Source organism: Chiloscyllium plagiosum, unplaced genomic scaffold (genome assembly GCF_037043375.1).
Source record: "Chiloscyllium plagiosum isolate Xiang-an unplaced genomic scaffold, Cpla_swu_hap1 HiC_scaffold_5, whole genome shotgun sequence".
Lineage (NCBI taxonomy): Eukaryota > Metazoa > Chordata > Chondrichthyes > Orectolobiformes > Hemiscylliidae > Chiloscyllium > Chiloscyllium plagiosum.
Genome location: NW_028270143.1, coordinates 92,133,827 through 92,157,393, shown reverse-complemented (window position 1 = coordinate 92,157,393; position 23,567 = coordinate 92,133,827). Strand labels below are relative to the sequence as shown.

Here is a 23,567-nt window from a genome sequence, read left to right as displayed (position 1 = left end):
GTCACTTTGTTAACTCCATTCTAAAAATCTGAAGAAACTTGTACTATCTGTTTTTATACTTCTAGTTAGCTTTCTCTCATACTGTGCTTTTTCCTTCTTGTTAATCGTAGTTATGCATTACTGCTTTTATGTGTTGTCCAGTTTTCTGAGCTGCCATCTATCCTCTTGCAATTGTAAGCTTTCTTATTTATTAGATTAGATTAGATTACAGTGTGGAAACAGGCCCTTCGGCCCAACAAGTCCACACCGACCCGCCGAAGCGAAACCCACCCATACCCCTACATTTACGCCTTACCCAACACTACGGGCAATTTAGCATGGCCAATTCACCTGACCCTGCACATCTTTTGGACTGTGGGAGGAAACCGGAGCACCTGGAGGAAACCCACGCAGACACGGGGAGAACGTGCAAACTCCACACAGTCAGTCGCCTGAGGCGGGAATTGAACCCGGGTCTCAGGCGCTGTGAGGCAGCAGTGCTAACCACTGTGCCACCGTGCCGCCCACGGTGTGGGAATCAAGTGCATTTTATATATGTTTTATACTATCCTTAAATTTTTTTCACAAACCACAAATGATGAATCCATCCCTTGGAATTTTTCTTCCTTGTTTGAATCGTATCTATTCCGTATACGGTTGGTTCTGCCATAACATGCATTTCTTCAGTGCAAATTGGTGATAACACAATTGAAGAATTTAGGCCATCAGCGAGTTTGGAGAAGATTTGTGGCTCAGGTTGAGGTTCTGGATGTAAGTTTACTGGCTCAGCTGGAAGGTTCGTTTTCTGATGTTTCGTTACCATACAAAGTGACATCATTAGTGAACCTCTGGTGAAGCGCTGGTGTTATGACTCACTTTCTAATTGTGTTTAGGTTTCCTTCCATTGGTAATGGCATTTCCAGTGGTGATGTCATTTCCTGTGCTTTTTCTCATAGAATGATGGGAAATAGGATCCAAGTCAATGTGTTTGTTGGTAGAGTTCCGGTTGGAATGCCATGCTTCTAGGAATTCTCATGCGTGTCTTTGTTTGGCTCGTCCTAGGATGGATGTGTTGTCCCAGTCGAAGTGGTGTCCTTCCTCATCTGTGTGTAAGTCACCAGAATACATGAACATCAACTAGCCACAAAAAGACATGACCCACTCTCACTAGTATTCTTACTTACAGATGAGGAAGGATACCACTTCGACTGGGACAATAAATCCATCCTAGGATAAGCCAAACAGAGACACGCACAAGAACTCCTAGAAGCATGGTATTTCAACAAACACATCGACTTGGACCCCCATTTACTATCCTCTGAGAAAAAGAACAAGAATGACATCATCACAGGAAATGACATCACCAACCCAAGGAAACCTAAACACACAAATAGAAAGTGCATCATAACACCAGTGGTTCACCAGATGCTCACTGATGATAGTATGGTGACGAAACGTCTGAAAATGAACCTTCCAGCTCAATGAGCAAACTTACATCCATTATTTGTAAAACGTGGACTTTCCTTACTTGTATTGGCTACAATGTGATTCTGGTCCAAATGGTTTAAATGGTGCTGCAGTTAAATTTACAGGATTGCACAGGAACGGAACTATCGTGTTATATCAGAACAGATGGTTTTTTGAAACATCACTACTGCATCGCAGTGCATTTCTATTCAGAATTAAGAGTGGGAATATATCTGAAGGGAGATTATGGGCTGAAAATGCATGAAACTGACAGCTATGCATCAGTTGGTCTTCCAATATAGAAGCTAAGGATTTGGGAACAGAAGTAGAAGAACAGAACAGAAGTCCTAGTATGGGTTCCTCAGTTCATGCAAGCTTAGGCCAGATTTCAGAATTACTTTCAAATAAAGTTTATCAGGAGATTGTATATGATGGTAAGGCTGAGCAGAGCATCATGCTCTGTGCTGTAAGTCCTAGCCTCCTGGCATGCTCCTGCAACATGACCACAGTCCAAGTTACATCACATCTAATGTCAGATGCTCACCAACGTATTCATTAAAATCTCTTTCTACAGTGGCCATTCAGCCTTTTAAGTGAACTGTATTATTTACTGAAATCATGGCTTATCTGGTTATGGTTTCAATTCCAATTTTCTACCTGCTACCTATTATACTTAAGTCCTTAGTAAAAATATATGTAACACGGCCTTTCATAAGTTCAATGACCTAGTTGCCACTGTTTTCTAGGGGATAAAAATTAAAAGCTAACGGCCAAGAGCAAAACAATTATTTGTCTGTGACCGAAGAGCAAGACTTCCAGAACTGCCCCCCACCAGTTCTAGTCTCACTGAGAGGGGGAAACATCCTGTCTGAGAAATGTTCTTGGGCTCTTGCATGTTTCAAAAAGATTCTCAATCTTTTAAAATCCAACTGGTAAATGCTCAACATGTTTAGTTTTTTTTTGTCATAAGATAAGCCTTACATGCCAGGATTCTATCTCAATTATATACTTTTAAAAAAAAACAAGTTATATATAATGCTGCAAACTGGCCTCACCAAGGCTCTGTCCAAATCTCCTTTGTCTCATGTTTCAATTTATTCATGAGATGTGGGCATTTTTGGCTGAATCAGCCGTCTTATCCCTCCTAGCCCTCAAGAAGGTAGTTAATGTGCGCCCTATTTGAATCTCTGCAGCCCTTGGGATGTCAGTGTATTCAAGGTGCTCTTTGTGAATGAGTTCCAGGGTTTTGACCCAGCAACAATACTGTAATTACAAGAAAGGATTGAAGTTTGAAGGAGATCTTCCAGGTCCCAGTGTTCCCTTGCATCTGTTGCTGTTGCCCTTCTAGGTGGTAGAGGTTATGGGTTTGAAAGATACTTTGGAGGAGCGAGCCATGATAAGTTACCACAGTGCATCTTAAGGCAAAGGGAGTTGGGATAAAAGGTTCTTTTGTGGAATGGCAGCTAGTGACAGGTGGTGCCCCACAGGGTTCAGTATTGGGGTCTGGCGAAGTTCACTGATGATACGAAGTTAGGTGGACAGACAGATAGTTCTGAGGAGCTGGGGAGATTGCAGAAAGATTTAGACAGTTTAGGAGAGTGGTCCAAGAAATGGCTGATGAAATTCAACGTGAGCAAATGCAAGGTGTTGCACTTCGGAAAAAAGAATACAGAGTCTGACTATTTTCTAAAACGGTGAGAAAATTCCTAAAGCCAAAGTACAAAGGGATCTGGGAGTGCTCATCCAGGATTCTCTAAAGGTTGACTTGCAAGTTGGGTCTGTGGTTAAGAAAGCAAATGTAATATTTGTCATTTATCTCAAAGTGTTGGAATGTAATAGCAGCGATGTGCTCCTCAGACAAAGCTCTGGTTAGACGCCATTTAGAAAACTGTGTCCAGTTTTGGGCCCCACACCTCAGGAAGGACATACTGGTACTGGAGCATGTCCAGCGGAGATTCACATGGACGATCCCTGGAATGATAGGCCTAACATACGATGAATGGCTGAAGATCCTGGATTGTATTAATTAGAGTTTAGAAGGTTGAGGGGAGATCTAATAGGAACTTACAAGATAATGCATGGCTTAGAAAGGGTGGGCGCTGGGAATTTGTTTCCATCAGGAGGGGATATTAGGGGAATTAGAGGGGGTCAATTTAAAACCAAAACAAGGAAAAGTTCTTCAGCCAGAGTATGGTGGGCCTGTGGGATTAATTGCCACAGAGTGCAGCGGAACCTGGGACGTTAAATGTCTTCAAGGCAGAGATTGATAAATTCTTAATCTCAAAGAATTAAGGGATACAGGGAGAGTGCAGGTAAGTGGCATTGAAATGCCCGTCAGCCAGATTGAATGATGGAGTGGACTCGATGGGCCGAATGGCCTTACTTCCATTCCTATGTCTTATGGTCTTATCTTGCAGTTGATAAATACTCCTGCTTGAGATGAAGGGAATGAATATTGAAGATGGTGAATAGAGTGACAATCAAATAGGCTGCTTTATCTGGATTTTGTCATCACAATTTGTCAAAGCACAAGTCTTCTGTAATATTGTCAGAATATTGTCAAGTTCATTCAGCCATTGTTTGCTATCAGATGGAGTGAATCAAATTAATTGAAGGCTGGCATCTGTGTTGCTGAGACAGATCATCACTCGGCACTTCTGGCTGAATATTGCTGCAAAAGCTTAGATCTTGTCTTTTGCATTGATCTTCTGGTTATGCATTATTGAGAGTGGGGGCGTTTGTAGAGCTTTCTCCTCCAATGAATTGTTTGATTATCCACTACCATTCACAACTTGAATGGTAGAATTATAGAGCATAGATCAGAGCTGAGTTCAATAATTTTAGAAACTGAACATCTTCCTCTGTGTCCTTTACCCAATCCCACATCCCAGGCCCTGCTTTCGGCACAGTAACACATTTTCACCCACTTCCAGCCCCCATTAGTAGCTTTTCTCACTCTCTCGCTTACCATTTATCCATCCCTTTATTTGCCTAACAGTCATTCTCTCTTTCTCTCTCTGGACTCTGCCTCTGCCTAATCATTCACTCCTTTGTTCACCCTGTCGCCATCCTGTCCTTTTAGCATATACACCACCTTTTCCTCGTGACCATCCATTTTTAAAGTTCACTGAACTTGAAATGGTTACTCTTAATTTCTGTCCACAGGTTCTGCCAGACCAGTTGAGTTTCTCCCACAGTTTCTGTTTTTGTTTTGCATCTGATCTGTTGGTTCAGTACTATGGCAGGCTGGAAATTTGATTTGAGGAGTCCATACGTTGGGTTCTAGAAAGAATGGGAAAGGAAAAAGCAGCTGATAACATATTTGAGGACTTTAGAGAAAGAAGCTGAAGATGAGAAGTGAAAAGAACAATTAGAAAGTTGGTTTGGTGAGAAAAGAGCTAATTATTGGTGATGCTGACTGGATTCAACACATGGGAGAAAGAGGCAACCATAAGTTGAAGAAAAAGCTTAGAAAAATAGCATTATAGTTCAAAATGGGGAAAGTCACCCCTTCACTGTAGATCTGAAAGACTCAAATATACAACATTTCCTGGTAGTAAGAGATGAACTGTGGAAACAACAAAGAAATTTGATCAATGGTGCACACGAATCACTATAAGGTAATGAAATGTTAGCCTTCATGTCAAGACTGTTAGATTTCAAAAATGAAGAAGTGTCGAATTGATTATCTCTTGGGAGTGCCTAATAGGGAACTAATTCACTAAGCAAAGGAAAGAGGTAAACTAATTCAGTGTTTTGGAATGTAACTGAGATGTTCCTTATTAGACTTTGTTACTTTGTGCACTGTTCTGATAAGTATTCAGCAAAGAAAGATTAAGTCCTAATGAATCCCATCTTTCCAGCTGGCCCACTTCTCCCCACCATCACACTGAATCTTGCTGTGCCCGCCTGAAAAATAATTCTAATCGATCAGCGTAATGTAGAACTGACTTCCTCCAGAAAAGAACAACTTGGTGACTTGTTTCTTAAATTTCCAGAAGTCCTTCCTTTTCAAGAGAAAACAAACTTTTATAAGCATTTTGCACTTAACAGCAGTAGTTGTTTCTCTTCAAAGCAATAATTCTTTTGTCTCTCCCCCTATATCTCTGTATAAGTTTCCAAAATGTAGCATTCCTTTTTCTGTGTCAAGATGTGAATCTGTCACTTCCTTTTCAGTTGTTCTTGGCCTGGGTTTACTTCCCCATGGCAATCACATCATGGGTCTGTCTCTGTAAATAAGTTTAGTATGAACTTGTCATCCCCTTACAGAGAGTTCTGTTTCACTTTAAATTAAATTGGGCATTTTGAAGCATAACCATCTTTCAGCATTTCTAACTCGAGGCTTTGGCCCGACATGCACCAACATTGCTGCAACAACTGATGGGATCAACCACATATTTATCTCTACTGTTAGAACATAGAACAATACAGCACAGAACAGGCCCTTCGGCACACGATGTTGTGCTGAACATTTGTCCTAGCTTAAGCACCCATCCATGTACCTATCCAATTGCCGCTTAAAGGTCACCAAAGATTCTGACTCTACCACTCCCACAGGCAGCGCATTCCATGCCCCCACCACTCTCTGGGTAAAGAACCCACCCCTGACATCTCCCCTATACCTTCCACCCTTCACCTTAAATTTATGTCCCCTTGTAGCACTCTGTTGCACCCAGGGAAAAAGTTTCTGACTGTCTACTCTATCTATTCCCCTGATCATCTTATAAACCTCTATCAAGTCACCCCTCATCCTTCGCCGTTCCAACGAGAAAAGGCCGAGCACTCTCAACCTATCCTCGTACGACCTATTCTCCATTCCAGGCATACCGTTGTTGCCAAGCACCTCTAAACCAATACTCTTCTTCCCTCTGGTCATTCACCCTGGTAGAGCAATCATTTCCACCCTCTTGTGTCCAAGTGATGCAATCTTGAACATTTGTGGTCAGTAACTAGTTTAGGTCATAAGATATTGGAGCAGAAATTAGGCCATTCAGCCCATCGAGTTTGCTCCACCATACAATCATGGCTGATATGTTTCTCAAACCTATTCTCCCACTTTCTGCCCCTAACCCTTGAACCTATTGACAATCAAGAACCTATCTATCTCCATCTTAAATATACTTCATGACCTGGCCTCCACAGCCTTCTATGGCAGTGAATTAGGCATTTATTATAGGCAGTAAAGTTAGTGAACAATGCATGTATTGCTTATGATGTAAATATAATTGGAACTTGAATCATTGTGATTTGTGTGTGCTAGAAATCAGGTGTTGGAGGAGAGAAGAATCCTCAATCAAGGGTATTTGGTGCCTGATCAAAGAATTGGATTTTGGGAACCTTGGGGTTTCTTCTCATCTGGCTGTCTGTTCTCGCTAGGCAAGACTTGGAAAACCTGGTTGGCATGGATAAGTTGGACCAAACGGGTGTGTTTCCATGCTGTGTGACACAATGACCCCTGCCGCCAGAGCTTTGGATACAACAAGGCTCCACAGTTAACTTTGTCTCCAGATACTGCTTGAGTAGCTGAGTATTTCAAGCATTTTCTGTTTTTATTTTGAGTGAGTACTTGTTTGGATGTGGTCAGAAGTGGACAGAAAATGTTCAAACCTCAGCTTTTTGAAATATTGAGATGTATTTCCTTTGCAGTAATTTTACTTCACAAAGAAAACCCATAGTGAAGCAAACATCTGCTTTTATATGAGGCTAAATTCGAACAGTTCATGAATCTCTGCAATTTAAACAGTTACTTTTTTAAAAGTGTTTGTCATCACATACTAATGGCTTATTAACTGCATATTTACAGGCTTTACTGTCGGTTCATGACACAGTGGCTATGAAGAATTATGACCCTGTATTGCCCCCTATGCCTGATGATCTTGATGACGATGAAGATTCAGTGAAAATAATTCGACTTGTTAAAAACAAAGAGCCTCTGGTAAATTTGCTTTTTTCGATTGTATTCTTTAGTATTCTTTTCTGGCTGCCTAAAAGCCTGTTGCAATATATCCATCTGTGTCTGAAATACCCTTTGGATTTGCACAGTATTTTCATTTTAGCAGCTGGCAGCTATCTTTTAATTCTTTAGCCTGTCTCTTGTACCATCTCCATGACTCTATATTTATTTAAGTGCACCTTATAATGGGGACTTGTGCGACATACGCTACCTGTTACTGGAAGTGGGTCCAAGTTTGTAAAATTTAAATTGTGGACAGAGCCATACATTAGCTAAAAAAAATGATTAAACATAGGTCTTCATGTTCCAATCCAGATTCAATATGATATTTGAGCAGTAATGAGAGGAATGTAGTTGTTTCTACAGTGCTTATTTGCACTGCTGCTCAATTATGGCGGGTGGAAGGAGTGGCCAAAGAGCTACTTATGTACTGAAGTGAATGCACAGTGAGCTGGCTGCTTCCCTGTCCCTGTGATCAACACTGTTGATTAACACCTAATGTAAGAAGAAAATTATAGTACAGTTCCAAAGCAACAGTTTTTTTTCAAAGCTGCTTTTTTTTGAAATTTTCTTTTTAAAATCTTCCATAAGGGCTGTAAGCTACAGAATGCCTTGTGTCTGTCCGTCCTTCCTTCCTTTGAGACTTTCCTTCATTAGCTACTCTTTTGACATGATTTTTCATCTCATTTCGAAATCTCCTTTGACCATGTGTTAATTTTATTTCCTGCTTGCAGTTGTTTTCCTTTCTTATAGTCTAAATAATAGATGTGAGTTTCTTTTAGCCCAATTCCAGTATGTATTGAATCCAAAGACTGGATTACTGGAATTTTGAAATTAAATGTAGAAATTGCTGAAATTCTCAGCAGACAGGCAACTTTGGAGAGGAAAGGATCGTTGACCTAAAGTGTTAACTTTGTTTCTCTCTCCGTCGATGCTGTCTGTCCTTTATATTTCTAGTATTTCCTGTTTGTAACTTTTACTGGATGATTGTTATGTCCAATAGATATTGCTAATAACAGATTGGTCATTGACTTTCTATTTGTTCCTGAATTAATGCTCAAAATTTCCAAAAAATATGTTAATTGAATTTAAGAAACTGGCATAAATTATTGAGCAGTGATATGTATCTTTCAGTTTATATGGTATTCGAATAACCAAAATAAGATCTGTTGCATTTTATCACAGTTTTGTCTGAAAATGCTTTAAAGTTTGTTGTTCTGTGGTATATTTTGTAGTTAAAATGAATTAATTATAATTGAAGTGTAAAACAAATATCTGTATTCCAATTCTTTTATCAATGTTCCACAATCTCAACGCTTCCTTTTATGATGCTAACTTCAATATCAATTATTAACATTTCTGTAAAGATCTCTTTCTGAAATTCTAGTCTTAGTTGGTCTCAAATGCTTTCAGTACACTTTAAAAATTCAGTTATGTATTTGCCATTACTGAATCGTGCATCACTCACGACCACTTGACTTCACCCACTCAAAGTTTAGTGTTCTCACATTTCATTGATGTTACTTCTTCTCGAACGGTGCTTTCTTAAAAAAAAAGCTGTAATGTTGAAGCCAGACACTCTATTCCACGAAATATAATTGTAATCATAATTGAAAACAATCTCTGTACTTATAGAGAATAAAATATTATTTTGGGAGTTTCATTTTAATCAATCATCAAAGTTTTTAAGTATATTTACAAAAAAATGAAACCATTATTTTGTAAGTAAATATTTTGAGAACTAGCATTTTGGTATTGAAGTTCTTTTCTCACTTTGCTTAGTAATAGACTTGTGAAGGGTTCCTGTTCATTTTCTTTTTCTTTGGTTGATAGGGAGCCACAATACGAAGAGATGAAAGCACTGGTGCTATTGTTGTGGCAAGAATCATGCGAGGAGGAGCTGCAGACAGAAGTGGTATAATTTTATTGTTTGCACAGTTTTGTGAAACATTTTCAACATCCAATAGTTGAGAATGAGCAACATAAATTGTTATTTTTTTTTCAGTTTATAAGATTTGAGTGTTGTTGGTTCAGCGACCATTTATTGCCCATTTCTGAATATTCTTGAGGAGGTATTGGTAAGCTGCCTTCTTGAAACATTGCAGTCCATATAATGTAAGTACACCCACACTGCTGTTGGGAAAGGATTTCCAGGATTTTTACTCATTGACCATGAACTGATGACAGTATTGTTCCAAGTCAGGATGTTGTGTGGTTTGGAAGGTAGTTTGCAGGTGGAGATGTTCCCATGCACCTGCTGATCTTGTCCTTTTAGGTAGTAGAGGTTACAGGTTTGGAAAGCGCTGTCACAAAAGACTTGGTGAGCTGTTGCTCTGCATCTTGTAGATAGTTCACACTGCCACCACTCAGACATCAGTGGTGGAGAGCTTAAATGTTTAAAGTGGTGGGCAGGCTACTTTGTTTTGGATGTTGTCAAGCTTCTTGAGTGTCATTGGTACTACAGTTAGACAGGCATTTGGAGAATATTCCATTAAATTCCAAACCTGTGCCTTGTACGTGGTGGACAGACTCTGGTGAGTTCGGGCTTGAGTTACTTGCCCTGAGAGTTCCTAGCCTCTGATCTGTGGCATTTAAATATCTGGTCCACTTCGGTTTCTGGTCAACAGTAAACCCTAAGATGTTGCTGGGGGAGTGCCAGCAATGGTTATGTCATAGAATGTTAAAAGAAATGGTTAGATTCTCTCGTTGGAAATGACCATTGTCCTAACACTTGTGCTGGTTGTTACTTGTCACTTGCTGGACCAAACCTGGGTATTGTTCAGATCTTGCAATGTGGACTTCAGTATCTGAAGAAATGTGAATATGCTGAATCTTGTGTATTCATTGGTGAGCATCTCAACTTCTGACCTTTATGATGGAGGGAAGGTCATTTATAAAGCAGCTGAAGATGGTTCGCCTTGGACACTCTCCTGAGGAATAATTGCAATGATGTGCTGGGATTGAGGTGATTGACCTCCAGTGTTATAATCTTCCACTTTTGTGCTAAGTATGACTCCAATCAGGAGAGTTCCCCCTGATTCCCAATGTGTTCAATTTTGCTGTTGCCCCATCAAATGGTCATTTATTGCCTTGTTTCATGGCTATTCACTATCACTTCATCTCTGAAGCTGAGTTCTTTAGATCATGTTTCAACCAAGGCTATAATGAGGTCAGGAGCTAAGTGGTTATGATAGTACACTTCAGCTTTGTCTTGTGCTCTGATATGCTGGACACCCCATCGTTGAGGATGGGGAGTCTCCTCCTCTATTTTGTGATTTAATCGTCCATCAGTGTTCATGACTGAATGTGGCAGGAATGTAGAGCTTAGACTTGATCTGATCTGTTTGTGGAATCGCTTGGCTCCAGCTATTGCATGTAACTTTCTGTTGTAGCTTTGCCAGGTTAGCGCCTAATCTTTAGGTATGCTTGGTGCTCGTGGTATACCCTCCTACTCTCTCCATTGCCATCAAACAGAGAGGCCATAATTCTGTGGGAAAGTGGTGTTGAGTTAGCTGATCAACCACATTCTAATTGAATCGCAGAGCAGGTTTGATGGGTTAACTGACCTAAGGTTACTCCTATGTTCAAGACATTATTGCAAAAACCCACCTAGTTCACTAATGATTTTGTGGTCACCATTCCTAAGAGCTGCTTTTTCTTGAATTCTGGATTATTAGCTTGGGCTTTGTGACATTGCCACAATCCCATCGCTTGCCCCTGTTTATATACACAGCTGAAATGTTTCTTGTTAAAATAGGTCTTATCCATATTGGAGACGAGCTGAAGGAAGTTAATGGAATTGAGGTTGATGATAAAAGACCTGAGGAAATCATTCAAATATTGGTATGTATGACCTTTGACACAGTTGTTTTCTTTTGAGTCCCTCGGTGGTTCCCTACTCTCAAAAAACTGCTAGAAATTGCCTATTTATTGTGTCCTTCGATCCTTGCCTTCGTCCAATTAAAAATTTAAATCTCACTTGTTCACTCATGCACTCTGTTCAGATCTCTCTGAAAGTTCTACTTAGGTGCATTCATTAGAAGAAACCAAGTAGGAGCAGAAGTAGGCAATTCAGGCCCTTGAGTCCACACCACTATTGCATATAATCGTTGCTGATTTCATCTCTGCCTCAGCTCCATTTTCCTGCCTGCTCCCCATAACCCTTGACTAATTAAAAATCTATTTATCATAAGTTTATTCAGTGTCCTGGCATCTCCTGCACTTTGGGGTAGTGAATTCCATAGATTCGCTACCCTTCGAGGGAAGTATTTCCTTCTCATCTGTTTTAATTCTGCCACTCTTTAGCCTAAAACTGTTACCTCTCTTTCTACATTACCCCACAAGGAGTGACGTCCACTCCATATCTATTTTGTCAATCCCTTTTAACATCTCAAATACTTCAATTAAATCTCCTCTCATCCTTCTAAACTCAAGCGAGTATCGGCCTCAAATGCTTAATCTCTCCTCATAACAGAAGCTTTTCACCTCTGGAATTCATCTTGTGAACCTTCTCCGAATTGTGTCCAATGCAGTTATATCCTTCCTCAAGTAAGGAGAACAAAAAGGATTGATGAGGGCAGAGCGGTAGATGTGATCTATATGGACGTCAGTAAGGTGTTCAACAAGGTTCCCCATGGTAGACTGATTAGCAAGGTTAGATCTCGTGGAATACAGGGAGAACTAGCCATTTGGATACAGAACTGGCTCAAAAGTAGAAAACAGAGGGTGGTGATGGAGGGTTGTTTTTCAGACTGGAGGCCTGTGACCAGCGGAGTGCCTCAAGGATCGGTGCTGGGTCTCCTACTTGTCGTCATTTACATAAATGATTTGGATGTGAGCATAAAAGGTACAGTTAGTAAATTTGCAGATGACACCAAAATTGGAGGTGTAGTGGACAGCGAAGAGAGTTATCTCAGATTACAACAGGATCTGGACCAGATGGGTCATTGGGCCCAATAACAGAACTTACACACTTAATGGTAAGGTCCTAGAGAATGTTGCTGAACAAAGAGACCTAGCTCCTTGAAAGTGGAGTCGCAGGTAAATAGGCTAGTGAAGAAGGCATTTGGTATGCTTTCTTTTATTGGTCAGAGTATTGAGTACAGGAATTGGGAGGTCATGTTGCGCTGTACAGGACATTGGTTAGGCCACTGTTGGAATATTGCGTGCAACTCTGGTCTCATTCCTATCAGAAAGATGTTGTGAAACTTGAAAGGGTTCAGAAAAGATTTACAAGGATGTTGCCAGGGTTGGAGAATTTGAGCTATAGGGAGAGACTGAAAAGGCTGGGGCTATTTTCCTTGGAGCGTCAAAGGGTGAGGGGTGACCTTATAGAGGTTTACAAAATTATGAGGGGCGTGAATAGGATAAATAGACTAAGTCTTTTCCCTGGGGTGGGGGCAGTCCATAACTAGAGGGCATAGGTTTAGGGTGAGAGGGGAAAGATATAAAAGAGACCTAAGGGGCATCTTTTTCACGCAGAAGGTGGTACATGTATGTAATGAGCTGCCGGAGGAAGTGGTGGAGGCTGGTACAATTGCAATATTTAAAGGGCATTTGGATGGGTATATGAATAGGAAGGGTTTGGAGGGATATGGGCCAGGTGCTGGCAGGTGGGACTAGATTGTGTTGGGATGTCTGGTCGGCATGGACGGGTTGGACCGAAGGATCTGTTTCCATGCTGTACATCTCTGAGTAAAACTGGACACTGTCCTCCAGATGCAGACCCCTCAATGTCTTGTGGAGTAACAACAATACCTCCTTGCTTTTATACTGTATTCTTTTCACAGTAAATACTGAAATTCCATTTGCCCTCCTTTATTACCTGCTGTACTTGCCTATTACCTTTCTGTGACTCATGCATGAGAACACATGCGTCAAAGCATTTTGAAGTTTCTTTCCATTCAGATAAGTTGTCTTTTTATTCTTCCAACCAAAATGGATAACCTGAAGCATGCCCATGTTAAATTCCACCTGCCAAATATTGGCCCGTTCATCCAAACCTATGCATATCCATTTCTAAATCTCTTATTTCTTCATTGCACCTTACTGTGTCACTATTTTAATGTTATCTCCAAATTTGGCTAGAGTTCCTTCTATCTGTGTCCAAGCCATTCAGGCAGATTGTAAATAGTTGGGGCTCCAAGAATCAAACCTTATGGCACCCCATTAGTTATACCTTGCCAGAAAAAGATGCATTTATCCTGACTGTCTAGTTTTCTGTAGGTTAGCAAATCCTTCCTTTAAGCTAATATATTACTCTAAACCACTTGTGTTCTTCCTTTGCTTATTAAACTTCTGTGTGGCACATCATCAAATGTGTTCTGAAGTCCATGTATACTGCAGGATCCCCATTATTCACTTTGCTTGGTATATCTTCAAAGAATGATGATAATTGACAACCTGTCCTGAACTTGCCACATTGATGTAACAGTAAAGAAGGCATGACAATGCCTGTTCTTCCTCAGGCAACTTCGGGTATTTGGCATGTCCATAAGGACCCTCACCAACTTTTACAGATGCGCCATTGAAAGCATGCTGTCCAGGTGCATAATGGCCTGGTCCAGCAAATGTTCTGCCCAGGACCATAAGAAACTACAGAAGGTTGTGTGCACAGCCAAGACCATCATGGAAGCCAGCGTTTGATCCATGGGCTCCATTTACACATCTCGCTACCTGGAAAGGTTGCCAACATCGTCAAAGACCACTCCCATCCCAGTAATGCTCTCCTACAACCTCTCCTGTAAGGCAGAAGATATCGAAGCTTTAATACATGCACCGGCAACACAAGAACAGCTTCTTACCTGGCCTTATTTGACGGATGAATAGACTGTCTAACTTCAAATAATGTTGATCTTGCTTCATGCACCTCCTGTGTAATGGAACCTGTATGCCTCACTCTGTCTCAACTCCCTTTGATCTGTGTATCCTTGCTTACTATGATCTGTCTGCACTGCTCGTAAACAAAGCTTTTCACTGTACTTCGGTACATATGACTACAATACAGTTGGTTCTGATATAACGCGATAATTCCATTCTCCTGCAATCTTACCTTAAAAGAAAATTATGCAATAATTGCAACATTTAAACCAACATTCATGTTCTACAAATAACTATCTAAATTCTTCAATCGCGTTAAAGCTAATTTGCGTTGAAGAAACGTGCGTTATAGCAGAACCACTTGTAGATCAAATCAAATTAAGGCAAGCTGTAGCAAATGAATTTAAAGCTATACAAAGTCTGCAGCATAGATTTACCAACAAGAATAAGCCTTTACAATTATGAAGAGAAACCAGATTTATAGATTATTTCTACTGAAGCAGGGAAGATTTTTAGGTTATGATGAGCTCTTATACAGTGAATAGGAAAGATTATTTTCTCTGGTTGCAGAGGCAGAGATGCAGAATCAACCATTTCAAATGCTCACTGGGTCAAAAGAAGTTAGTTTTTTTTAATGCATTTCCCAACTTGAGTATGGAATGCCATAACAAGTGTTGAAGCCAGAAAATATTGCTTCTTTTAATGGAATAATGGGTGAACAGAGCAGAGAAAAATACAGAGCCATAGTAGAGTAAGGTGGAGCGGTTAATGTTGAATTACATGAATGAAAGGCAAGCACAGGCACAACAGTCTAACTCCTTCAGGTGTTTTAATTACTTTTGGCTGTATAAACTAGATTGTGTACAAGTTATACCAACAGAATTCTGAGCAAAGAAATCTCTATCCAGGGAATGAGAATTTGAACATTGGAAGAGCAGGAAAACTTGACGTTTGAGGAATTAAATTGAATTGGATTGAATTTATTGTCACATATACTAAGGCACAGTGAAAAGCTTTGTCTTGCGAGCAATACAGGCAGATCATAGAGTTAAGTAGCACAGGTAAGTAAATAATAGGTAAACAGTGGAAAAAACAAAAACACAGGTACAGGTGAATGTTAAGAGTTTGAGTCCATTCAGTATTCTAACAACAGTAGGGTAGAAACTGTTTCGAAACCAGCTGGTGCGTGTGTTCATAAATATTAGGAAATAGTGACAGTCATATGACAAAAGACAATTGTTTGTTCACTTCAGGCTAAATATTAAGGAGGCCAACTATTCCCTATGTTGGTGAGGGCTATGTTGTGAAGTTAGACAATATAAATTCTCAGCTTGAACAAGCGATCACCCTTTTCTGAATCTACATGCAACAAAATCTAGATTTAAAATAAAAGATGTAATTTGTTCAAAATAGGTATGGTGGAGTTGAAATGTGACTTAAGATTAGATTGTAACTGCTACTTTTCGACACCGAATTTTATGGTTTCTCCCATTAGCTGGTTTAGAAGTGGAGGGCAAGTAAAGTCACTCTGAAAATTGTTAATACCCAAAATGTTGACTTCTCCACCTCCTGATGCTGTCTGGCTTGCTGTGTTCTTCCAGCCTCTTGTCTTTTGACTTTGGATTCCCATATCTGCAGTTTTTTTGTCTCTAACCACTCTGAAAATTCACTTGGTGCTTTCCTGTCCACCTTATACTGCCTGCACAATTGAGGGTCGGGTAATGCCTCAGGCCATAATCAACCATTCCCTCACTGAGAACTGCATATTCAAGTTTGATGACATCATTAATGTTGGGTATCATAGTAAATAGTGTTGATGGGACAGAATGTTGTAAAGTTCCATTGATAGATTGAAAATGGACAAAACACTGACAGACAGAGATCTGGGTAAGTGCAAGGTAATTCACTTTGGACTGCAGAAAGATAGTCCCGAATATTTTCTCAATGCTAAGAAACCAAAATTTGAGGAGGAGAGTTAGTAATGGCGCACCCCCAGACCTGACTATAAACCAGTAGGCTGATAGAAAACAAAATGGCAGCCCTCATTTCACTGAAGCTTGAATGCAAAAGAATGGAAGTTGTGTGGTAGTTTTGTAGACATTGCTTAGAGTACATCTGGAGTATGTCATACAGTTCTGGGCAATGGCCCTCTAAAGGACATTCTAACTTCAGAGGAATTGCATTACACATTTACCTGATTGATATTGGGTCTAAAAGGATTAAATTATGGGGTGTTCCATATACTTGACTAGTAGCCTCATAGATTATGATCTAATTGGGATGCTTTCGGTGATGATAGTAATTGACAGTCAAAAGAGAGAATATAGATCTTCCTTATTTGGGGGAGTTCAGAATAAAAGGGCACAACCAAAATTAAAGCTTGTCTGTATCAAGTATGATGTCTAGAAGCACGTTTCAGCCAAAGGGTAATGGAAAGATTCTTTCCCAAAAGGTTACTGAGGCTAGTCCAATTGAAAATGTGAAAATTGAGTTTGATTTTTGTTTGATCCCATACTATTCATATTTTTAGCAATGTCGCTAAATTCACTTAAGATTTATCTCATGATTTGATTGAATGGTAGAACAGATTCTGGGATGAATGACTTTTTTCTGTTCCTGTATTTAGTGTGTGAAAATGATGTACTTTTTCATCTTAATATTGCATTCTTTTTGTAGCCTAATTTCGCTCCAAATCGCTATGTACAGATGCATAAATTGCATTTGTCTCATGCACAAATTGGTGTGATAAGGAAAAATACATTGGTAAACATGGATTTTATCCAGCTCAATCTCTCATGTCTTCCTGACAACTTAAGTAAATAGCTGTACAACCTAGGTATTATTTCTCATGCACAAAATGTAACTTATCATTCTTATTGCACTTTCTTCAGCTACTTCTCACTACACTTGTGAGACGTAAGGAAGTCATCAGTCAAAGGGAGACATTGAAGAATGGGTAGCAAAAGCTGTTTGTTGTAGTGTACAAATTGATTTTGTCCCTTGGAGCCAATCTTGTCTTATTTCAGGAGGAGGCCTCAATTGATGTCCCATGAAAAACTTTCAACACCATAGGAATTCAAAACAGATCTCTTGGAAAAACTCCAGTTATTTTCAAAACAAATTTTAAAATGTTATAACATTTTCTTTGATGCAGCAGTTAATCCATTTTCCAGTTTTTCTTTTTATGCTTCAATTCTAATTGTTTTAGCATTATATTACTGTTTATAAATATTTGGTAATTATTTGCAAGAATCTGTAAATGTCCAATCTTTGTCCTTGTGATAGTCTTCATTTATAAAAGAGCATGGTGGCTTAGTGAAAGTTTATAAGTCCAGGAAGCAGATTTGAGGTAATTATACTGACATGCATGAAGGTCCGGGAGGATAAAGTATCCAGTTTGTGGATGTTAGGTCCATTTGGAATAAACAATAATTAAAGAAAACTAAGCCAAGACCCTGAATGGCAAAAGGCTAATTTTATTCTTTTTAAAATTCATCGCATTGTTACTTCTATCATTTTTATAAGTTCTTCATTGTTACACTTGTAACTAATATGTGCATTTTAAAATTTTGTCTAGGCCCAGTCACAAGGAGCAATAACTTTTAAAATAATTCCTGGCATTAAAGAGGAGACTCCAACTAAAGAAAGCAAAGTAAGTGTATTAATCTGATAAAAATTGGAAAGGGAACAGACCTTATTTTTCAGAACATGACATAACTTATATTGCTTTTGGTGAATTCGTTGCAGCATGTTCATCAGACAATATTACAGCTGATCAACTGCTTTCTGCTCTTTCTTTAGTCGTAAATATACAGTGAGTAATAGATTATGAAATTAATGTGATAGAATAATGGTTGTGGGTGCAATTTGTTAGCATATATGTGTATGCATTTTTAAGTTGTGTTTTATATGTATATAGTTATAAATGAATGCTTGGGGGTTCAGAAAATGGCATGGAAGATGTCACACTGTCTGCTTGAATGAGGTTGGTGTATTTTGAAGCTGGGCACTGAGTTTTGGTTGGTAGGGGCAGGGGTGAGAGCATTTTCTGTGACTCTTTTTGAGCAGTCGTGTCTGGAGAGGTTTGTGCTGTCTTGGGGTGGAAATGTTGTTTGCTCAGCCTGGATATCAGGTGGGCAAATGAATAGTGATGAGGATGTTTTAGAAAGCTAACTCAGATTAGGCTTGTCTTTTGAGCTGAAACTTAAAGTAATTCCACACAACTTTGGAGAGAAATGTTCATTCTGTATATTTGCTTTTTAAGGGAATGCACTGTAATTTAAGGCTGGAAGCTGTACAGTCGACAGCTGATATATCCATTCTTCCTCATTGTGAATTGGCCTGGTGAGAAAAGTACTGTCAGAGAGGATGCTTAACCACTGCAGGGCAAAGTAACAGTCTGCACATTCTCTAAAATATTGAAGGATTCCTGCTGATAGAAGGATCAAAGGGGATTCCTGATTATTCTCCTCAACCTGCTATGATGAGAGACTTCATTGCACAAAACACAGCTGTGAAATCCTGACAGAAGTTTTTAAGAATGACCCAATCTGTGTGTCATGTTATGTTAGTGTGTTGGCTCATTGCTTCTTTTACCCTAATGGTTAGTAAGACATGTAATGAGCGCACACTTGAAAGTGAGATCACCCCAAAATATTAAGCTATCAGATGGGTAACAACACATTTAACGATTGCAAGGTCTGGGACTGCAAAGATAGCAAGATCCACATGCTCTTGTATTAAGGGGATGCGATGGTCTTGTGGTGTTATCGCTGGACTATTAATCCAGAGACCCAGATAGCATTCTGGGGGCCTGGGATCGAATCTTGCCATAACAAATGGTGGAATTTGAATTCAATAAATATCTGGAATTGAAAATCTTTTGATCATAATCCATTGCCAATTGTCGGAAAAATTCATTTGGTTCACTAATGTCCATTAGGGAAAGAAACTGTCATCCTTGCCTATGGACTCCAGACCCACAGCAATGTGGTTGACTCTTAACTGCTTTCTGGCTAAATAGGGATGGGCAATAAATACTGACATGTGGTTGAAGATGGCCTCCAACGCATCTCATTCATGTCCCGCACCACTGCCCCCGAACCCCACCCCTCCAACTGCAACAAGGACAGAACCCCCCGTCCTCACCTTCTACCCCACCAACCTTCGCATTAACGGCATCATCTGCCAACATTTCCGCCACCTCCAAATGGACCCCACCACCAGGGATATATTTCCCTCCCCTCCCCTATCCACTTTCCACAAAGATCATTCCCTCTGCGACCACCTGGTCAAGTCCATGTCCCCCACCAAACCACCCTCCCGTCCTGGCACCTTCCCCTGTCACTGCGGGAAATGCAAAACCCGCGCCCACACCTCCCCCCTCACCACCATCCAAGGCCCCAAAGGAGCCTTCCACATCCATCAAAGATTCACCTGCACTTCCACACACAACATTTATTGAATCTGCTGCTCCCGATGCAGTCTCCTCTACATTGGGGAAGACCGGACGCCTTCTCGCAGAGGCCTTCAGCAAACATCACTGGGACACGTGCACCGATCAACCCCACCGCTCCTTGGCCCAACATTTCAACTCCCCCTCCCACTCTGCCAAGGGCATGGAGGTCTTGGGCCCTCCTTCACCGCCCCTCTCTCACCACCGGACGCCTGGAGGAAGAACACCTCATCTTCTGCCTCGGGACCCTTCAAACCCATGGCATTAATGTGAACTTTCACCAGTTTCCTTATTTCCTTCCCCCCATATTATCCCAGTTCCAACCTTCCAGCTCAGCACATCCTGCTGACCTGTCCCACCTGTCAATCTTCCTTCCCACCTATCCGCTCCACCCTCTTCTCTGACCTATCACCTTCACCCCCACTTCCATCCACCTGTTGCACTCTCAGCTACATTCTCCCCAGCCCCACCCCCTCCCATTTATCTCTCCACCCCAAGGCTCCCAGCCTCATTCCTAATTAAGGGTTTTTGCTCAAAACGTGAATTTTCCTGCTCCTCGGATGCTGTCTGACCTGCTGTGCTTTTCCAGCACTACTCTAATCTTAACTCTGATCTCCAGCATCTGCAGTACCCACTTTTGCCCAATAAATGCTGCTTAGCCAGCAACACCCTCATCCCATGAATTAATAAAGAAAAAAAAGGGCTGCATTCCAGATTACTGAATCTTAAACAATTAAACAATATCTGAATCCAGCTCATTCATCCTGGAGGTGGATTTCAAATGGCCTATCTCTAACCTCTCAGCTTCAGTGATGCATTCACGGTTGGTCTCTCTGGTCAATGTGCTGATCATTATTCTCAGAAATTGTTCTCAATCCCCCATTTTGTCAGCATGCCACAATGATGCATGGCACTGTTTCTGGCAGATACAGCAAGGCTCAATCAGGATGATCCTGGCATCAAAATCTTAAAATGGCCTTTAATCCTGGTAGAAGCATGAGCAGGAGAAAGAGAGGACTGCAAATGCTGGAGATCAGAGTTGAGACTGTGGTGCTGGAAAACAACACCAAGCAGCATCTGAAGAGTAGGAGACTCAATGTTTCAGGCATAAACCCTTCATCAGGAAGCATGCGCAGTATTGTATCTGGTTCTGTGCCTGTCTGAGGGGATTAGAAAAGCGGCAGTGGCATATTTGGAGAAAGAACTGTTGTCTCCCAGCAGTCATCCTTTTCTCACCTGTGGACTTTGGAAGGAGGCAGTCACCTAGAGTTCTTTTGTAAGCATGAATCATGGTCAATGGATATCTGGTGCAGCATTCCAAAATTTTGAATTGATTGTCATATATAATTTAAACATTTAAGGAATGGAAACCTTTTCTGTTGGTGAATTTGACAGGTTGGTGATATAGTGCTCTGAGGCCAATGTGTGTGCATTTGACAGTACCCTGAACTTGGGTAGAAGTCAGCAATTGTGGTGCATTCCAGTGCTTGGGCTAATTGACTCTTCTCATCATGGGGGAAGGATATGAGAAGCTGTGATATGGAGAAAATAACATCAGTTACATCTCAGATGCATTGAGTATTGGGAGGTGTTACACAAATCTCCAGTTGAAACCGCCAGCATAAAACATCAAGATGGTTGTGACATTGGCCACCAGGATGGGATTGCCATCCAGACCTTCTAAGCACAAGCCATGCTCCAGCAGATGACAGAGGGCATCCTTAATTGGCATTGTAACTGTCTTTCATTGTGTCGAAGAACATGACAGCGAGCATGTTGATGTGGGGTATTATCATTCTTCTCCGTCTCCTTGGTGGATCTTCCCTACTAAAGGTTGCCATCTTTTTGAATTCAGTAAAGCTGTAAAGGGCACTGACTTGATACTAATAAAGCTAAATTGTGCAAAATGTTAAAACCAGTTGGGTGCTTTAAATAGGGTTAGAGTCACATTGCTCACTTGCAGCTTGCTCACTAAAGGTCTCCCCGTGGGCTCCACTCATGGAGGAACATTTGTCAGAAATCACAAATATTCAAGTATTTGCACAATTTCACTTCACTTCACTGTTGTGTTTGAGGTTAACAGCTTTTAAAACCAGACACGCATTTGCTGCTATGGTGATGTTCATGTGATATAAATGGTTCTTTTCAGTCCCATAGGGCAATTTAATGTGACCTCAATAGCTCATATGACAGATTAGATTAATAATGGGAAAATGTAATGAAATAATTGTTTGACAGTCACTACCTTGGAGATCCACTATCGGTATGTTTGGGATGGTAATGAAGGTTGAGGAATTGTCAAATCATTTAGCTCAGATATTGTTTTCCTTGTCCGAAATACAAAATTGAATGGAGCTTTAATTAATAATGGCTTTACCAAGTGCATTTAATTATTTGAGCAATAAATATTACAATTATTTTTACAGAGAAGGAAGAATTATGAGTGTGAAATAATTGTTGTAGTTGTTTGATTAATAGACTCAGATTAGCATTTGAATCTTAGTTTAAATATTAAGCTATTTCAATTTTCAAATGGACTATTGAAATTGTAAAGTGAATAAGCAGGGTAGTTGCAACTTGGCACATTAGTGTTACATTAATTTAGAGCTTGGGGAAGACAGAGGAAAAGGCTGATTTTCATTCTTGGTATGGTCAGGTACAACAGAATGCTAACTGTCTGGATTTTTTCCATCAAATTTATTCTTATCTGATTGATTAACCAAGAAGAATCCTTGGCAAATGTTTACGACAAGCAATTGGAAAAATTCAGAAACAAAATGTCATCTTTCTGCCCTATCACGGTCTTGATTCCAACATCAGGGGAATGCTTTTACTATGATATAATCTTTTCCACCCCAACTGGCTATCCTTAGTGTCTCTAAGTGAGGTACTGTATTCAAAATCAGTTTTGACATTTTATAATTCTTGCTCTCAATTATATTAAAATTTAGACTCTTGCAGCCAGTTACGATAATTACAATAACTGGCCGTGTTAAGTTGGGCTGTACTATTTGGGAGAAGAGACATCTGACAGAGTATTTGAAGATTCTTCAATTGAATTGTTGTTGTTGTCTGGAGCTTTTGTTTTGATGGATAAAATAAGGAAGTCAAGCTCTGAAAGATAAAATTGAAGTAGTGGAGACCTCACAATATACTCTGGAATTTTTAAAAGTAAAATAGTTCACTAAACAATGTGTAAGCTCTTACACAAAGAAAATGCAACATGTTGTTACGAATAACTTATTTCTGTACTGTTCTCATTTGTAAGTGTATAAATTACAAAAGCTTTTTATTGGCAAACTCAGTCTGCTCTTTAAGTAATTACATTCTAGAGTACCCTGTACATCTTAAACAAAGCATAAAATACAGTTGTACAATGAGCTGTCTTAACTCTGGTATCAGTCATGTCTGTTCACAATTAACAAGTAGCTGGTTTTGATTTGAGCAGTAGCATTTGATGATATGTCAAGAATAAGGTTGCACTGTGTTGAAAGGTTTGGACCATTCTTGTGTTTGCACCAGAAATCCGGTTTAACACTAAGCAATGTTTTTGCTAATATTTGTCTCCCTAATGCATATAAAATAATTTGTGTTCTGACAAGCATAGCTAAGAATTGTTACTGTTCTAATTAGTTGCTTTCATATTGAGTTAAATAGTTGCAGGAGCTGATGTTGTCTAACTTTAGAAAACGTCAATATGAGCAATCCATCAATAAGCTTTCTAAAACAACTAAAGTTTTATGGTTGCATTAAAATGGTCATTTTTATTCATTATATACAAACATGTTTTAAAAATACTTCCTGCAACTGTAATAATTAATATACTAAAACATCTCTGTGAGGAACACATCTACAGAATTTCATGGAATAGGACTTGGTCTGTGCTGCTCCATT

General features: G+C 39.9%; 1 protein-coding gene across 12 annotated transcripts in view; it reads left to right on the top strand.

Moving 5' to 3' along the window:
• The window catches only part of mpp7a (MAGUK p55 scaffold protein 7a), a 493,705-nt gene that overhangs the window by 351,679 nt on the left and 118,459 nt on the right, over positions 1 to 23,567 (top strand). For all 12 annotated transcript variants that reach the window (XM_087987461.1, XM_087987462.1, XM_087987468.1 and 9 more), the window contains 4 exons: positions 7,250 to 7,381; positions 9,233 to 9,314; positions 11,157 to 11,242; positions 17,796 to 17,870. In XM_087987461.1, the coding sequence (XP_087843587.1) occupies positions 7,250 to 7,381; positions 9,233 to 9,314; positions 11,157 to 11,242; positions 17,796 to 17,870 (375 nt within the window). The remainder of the gene's footprint in view (positions 1 to 7,249; positions 7,382 to 9,232; positions 9,315 to 11,156; positions 11,243 to 17,795; positions 17,871 to 23,567) is intronic.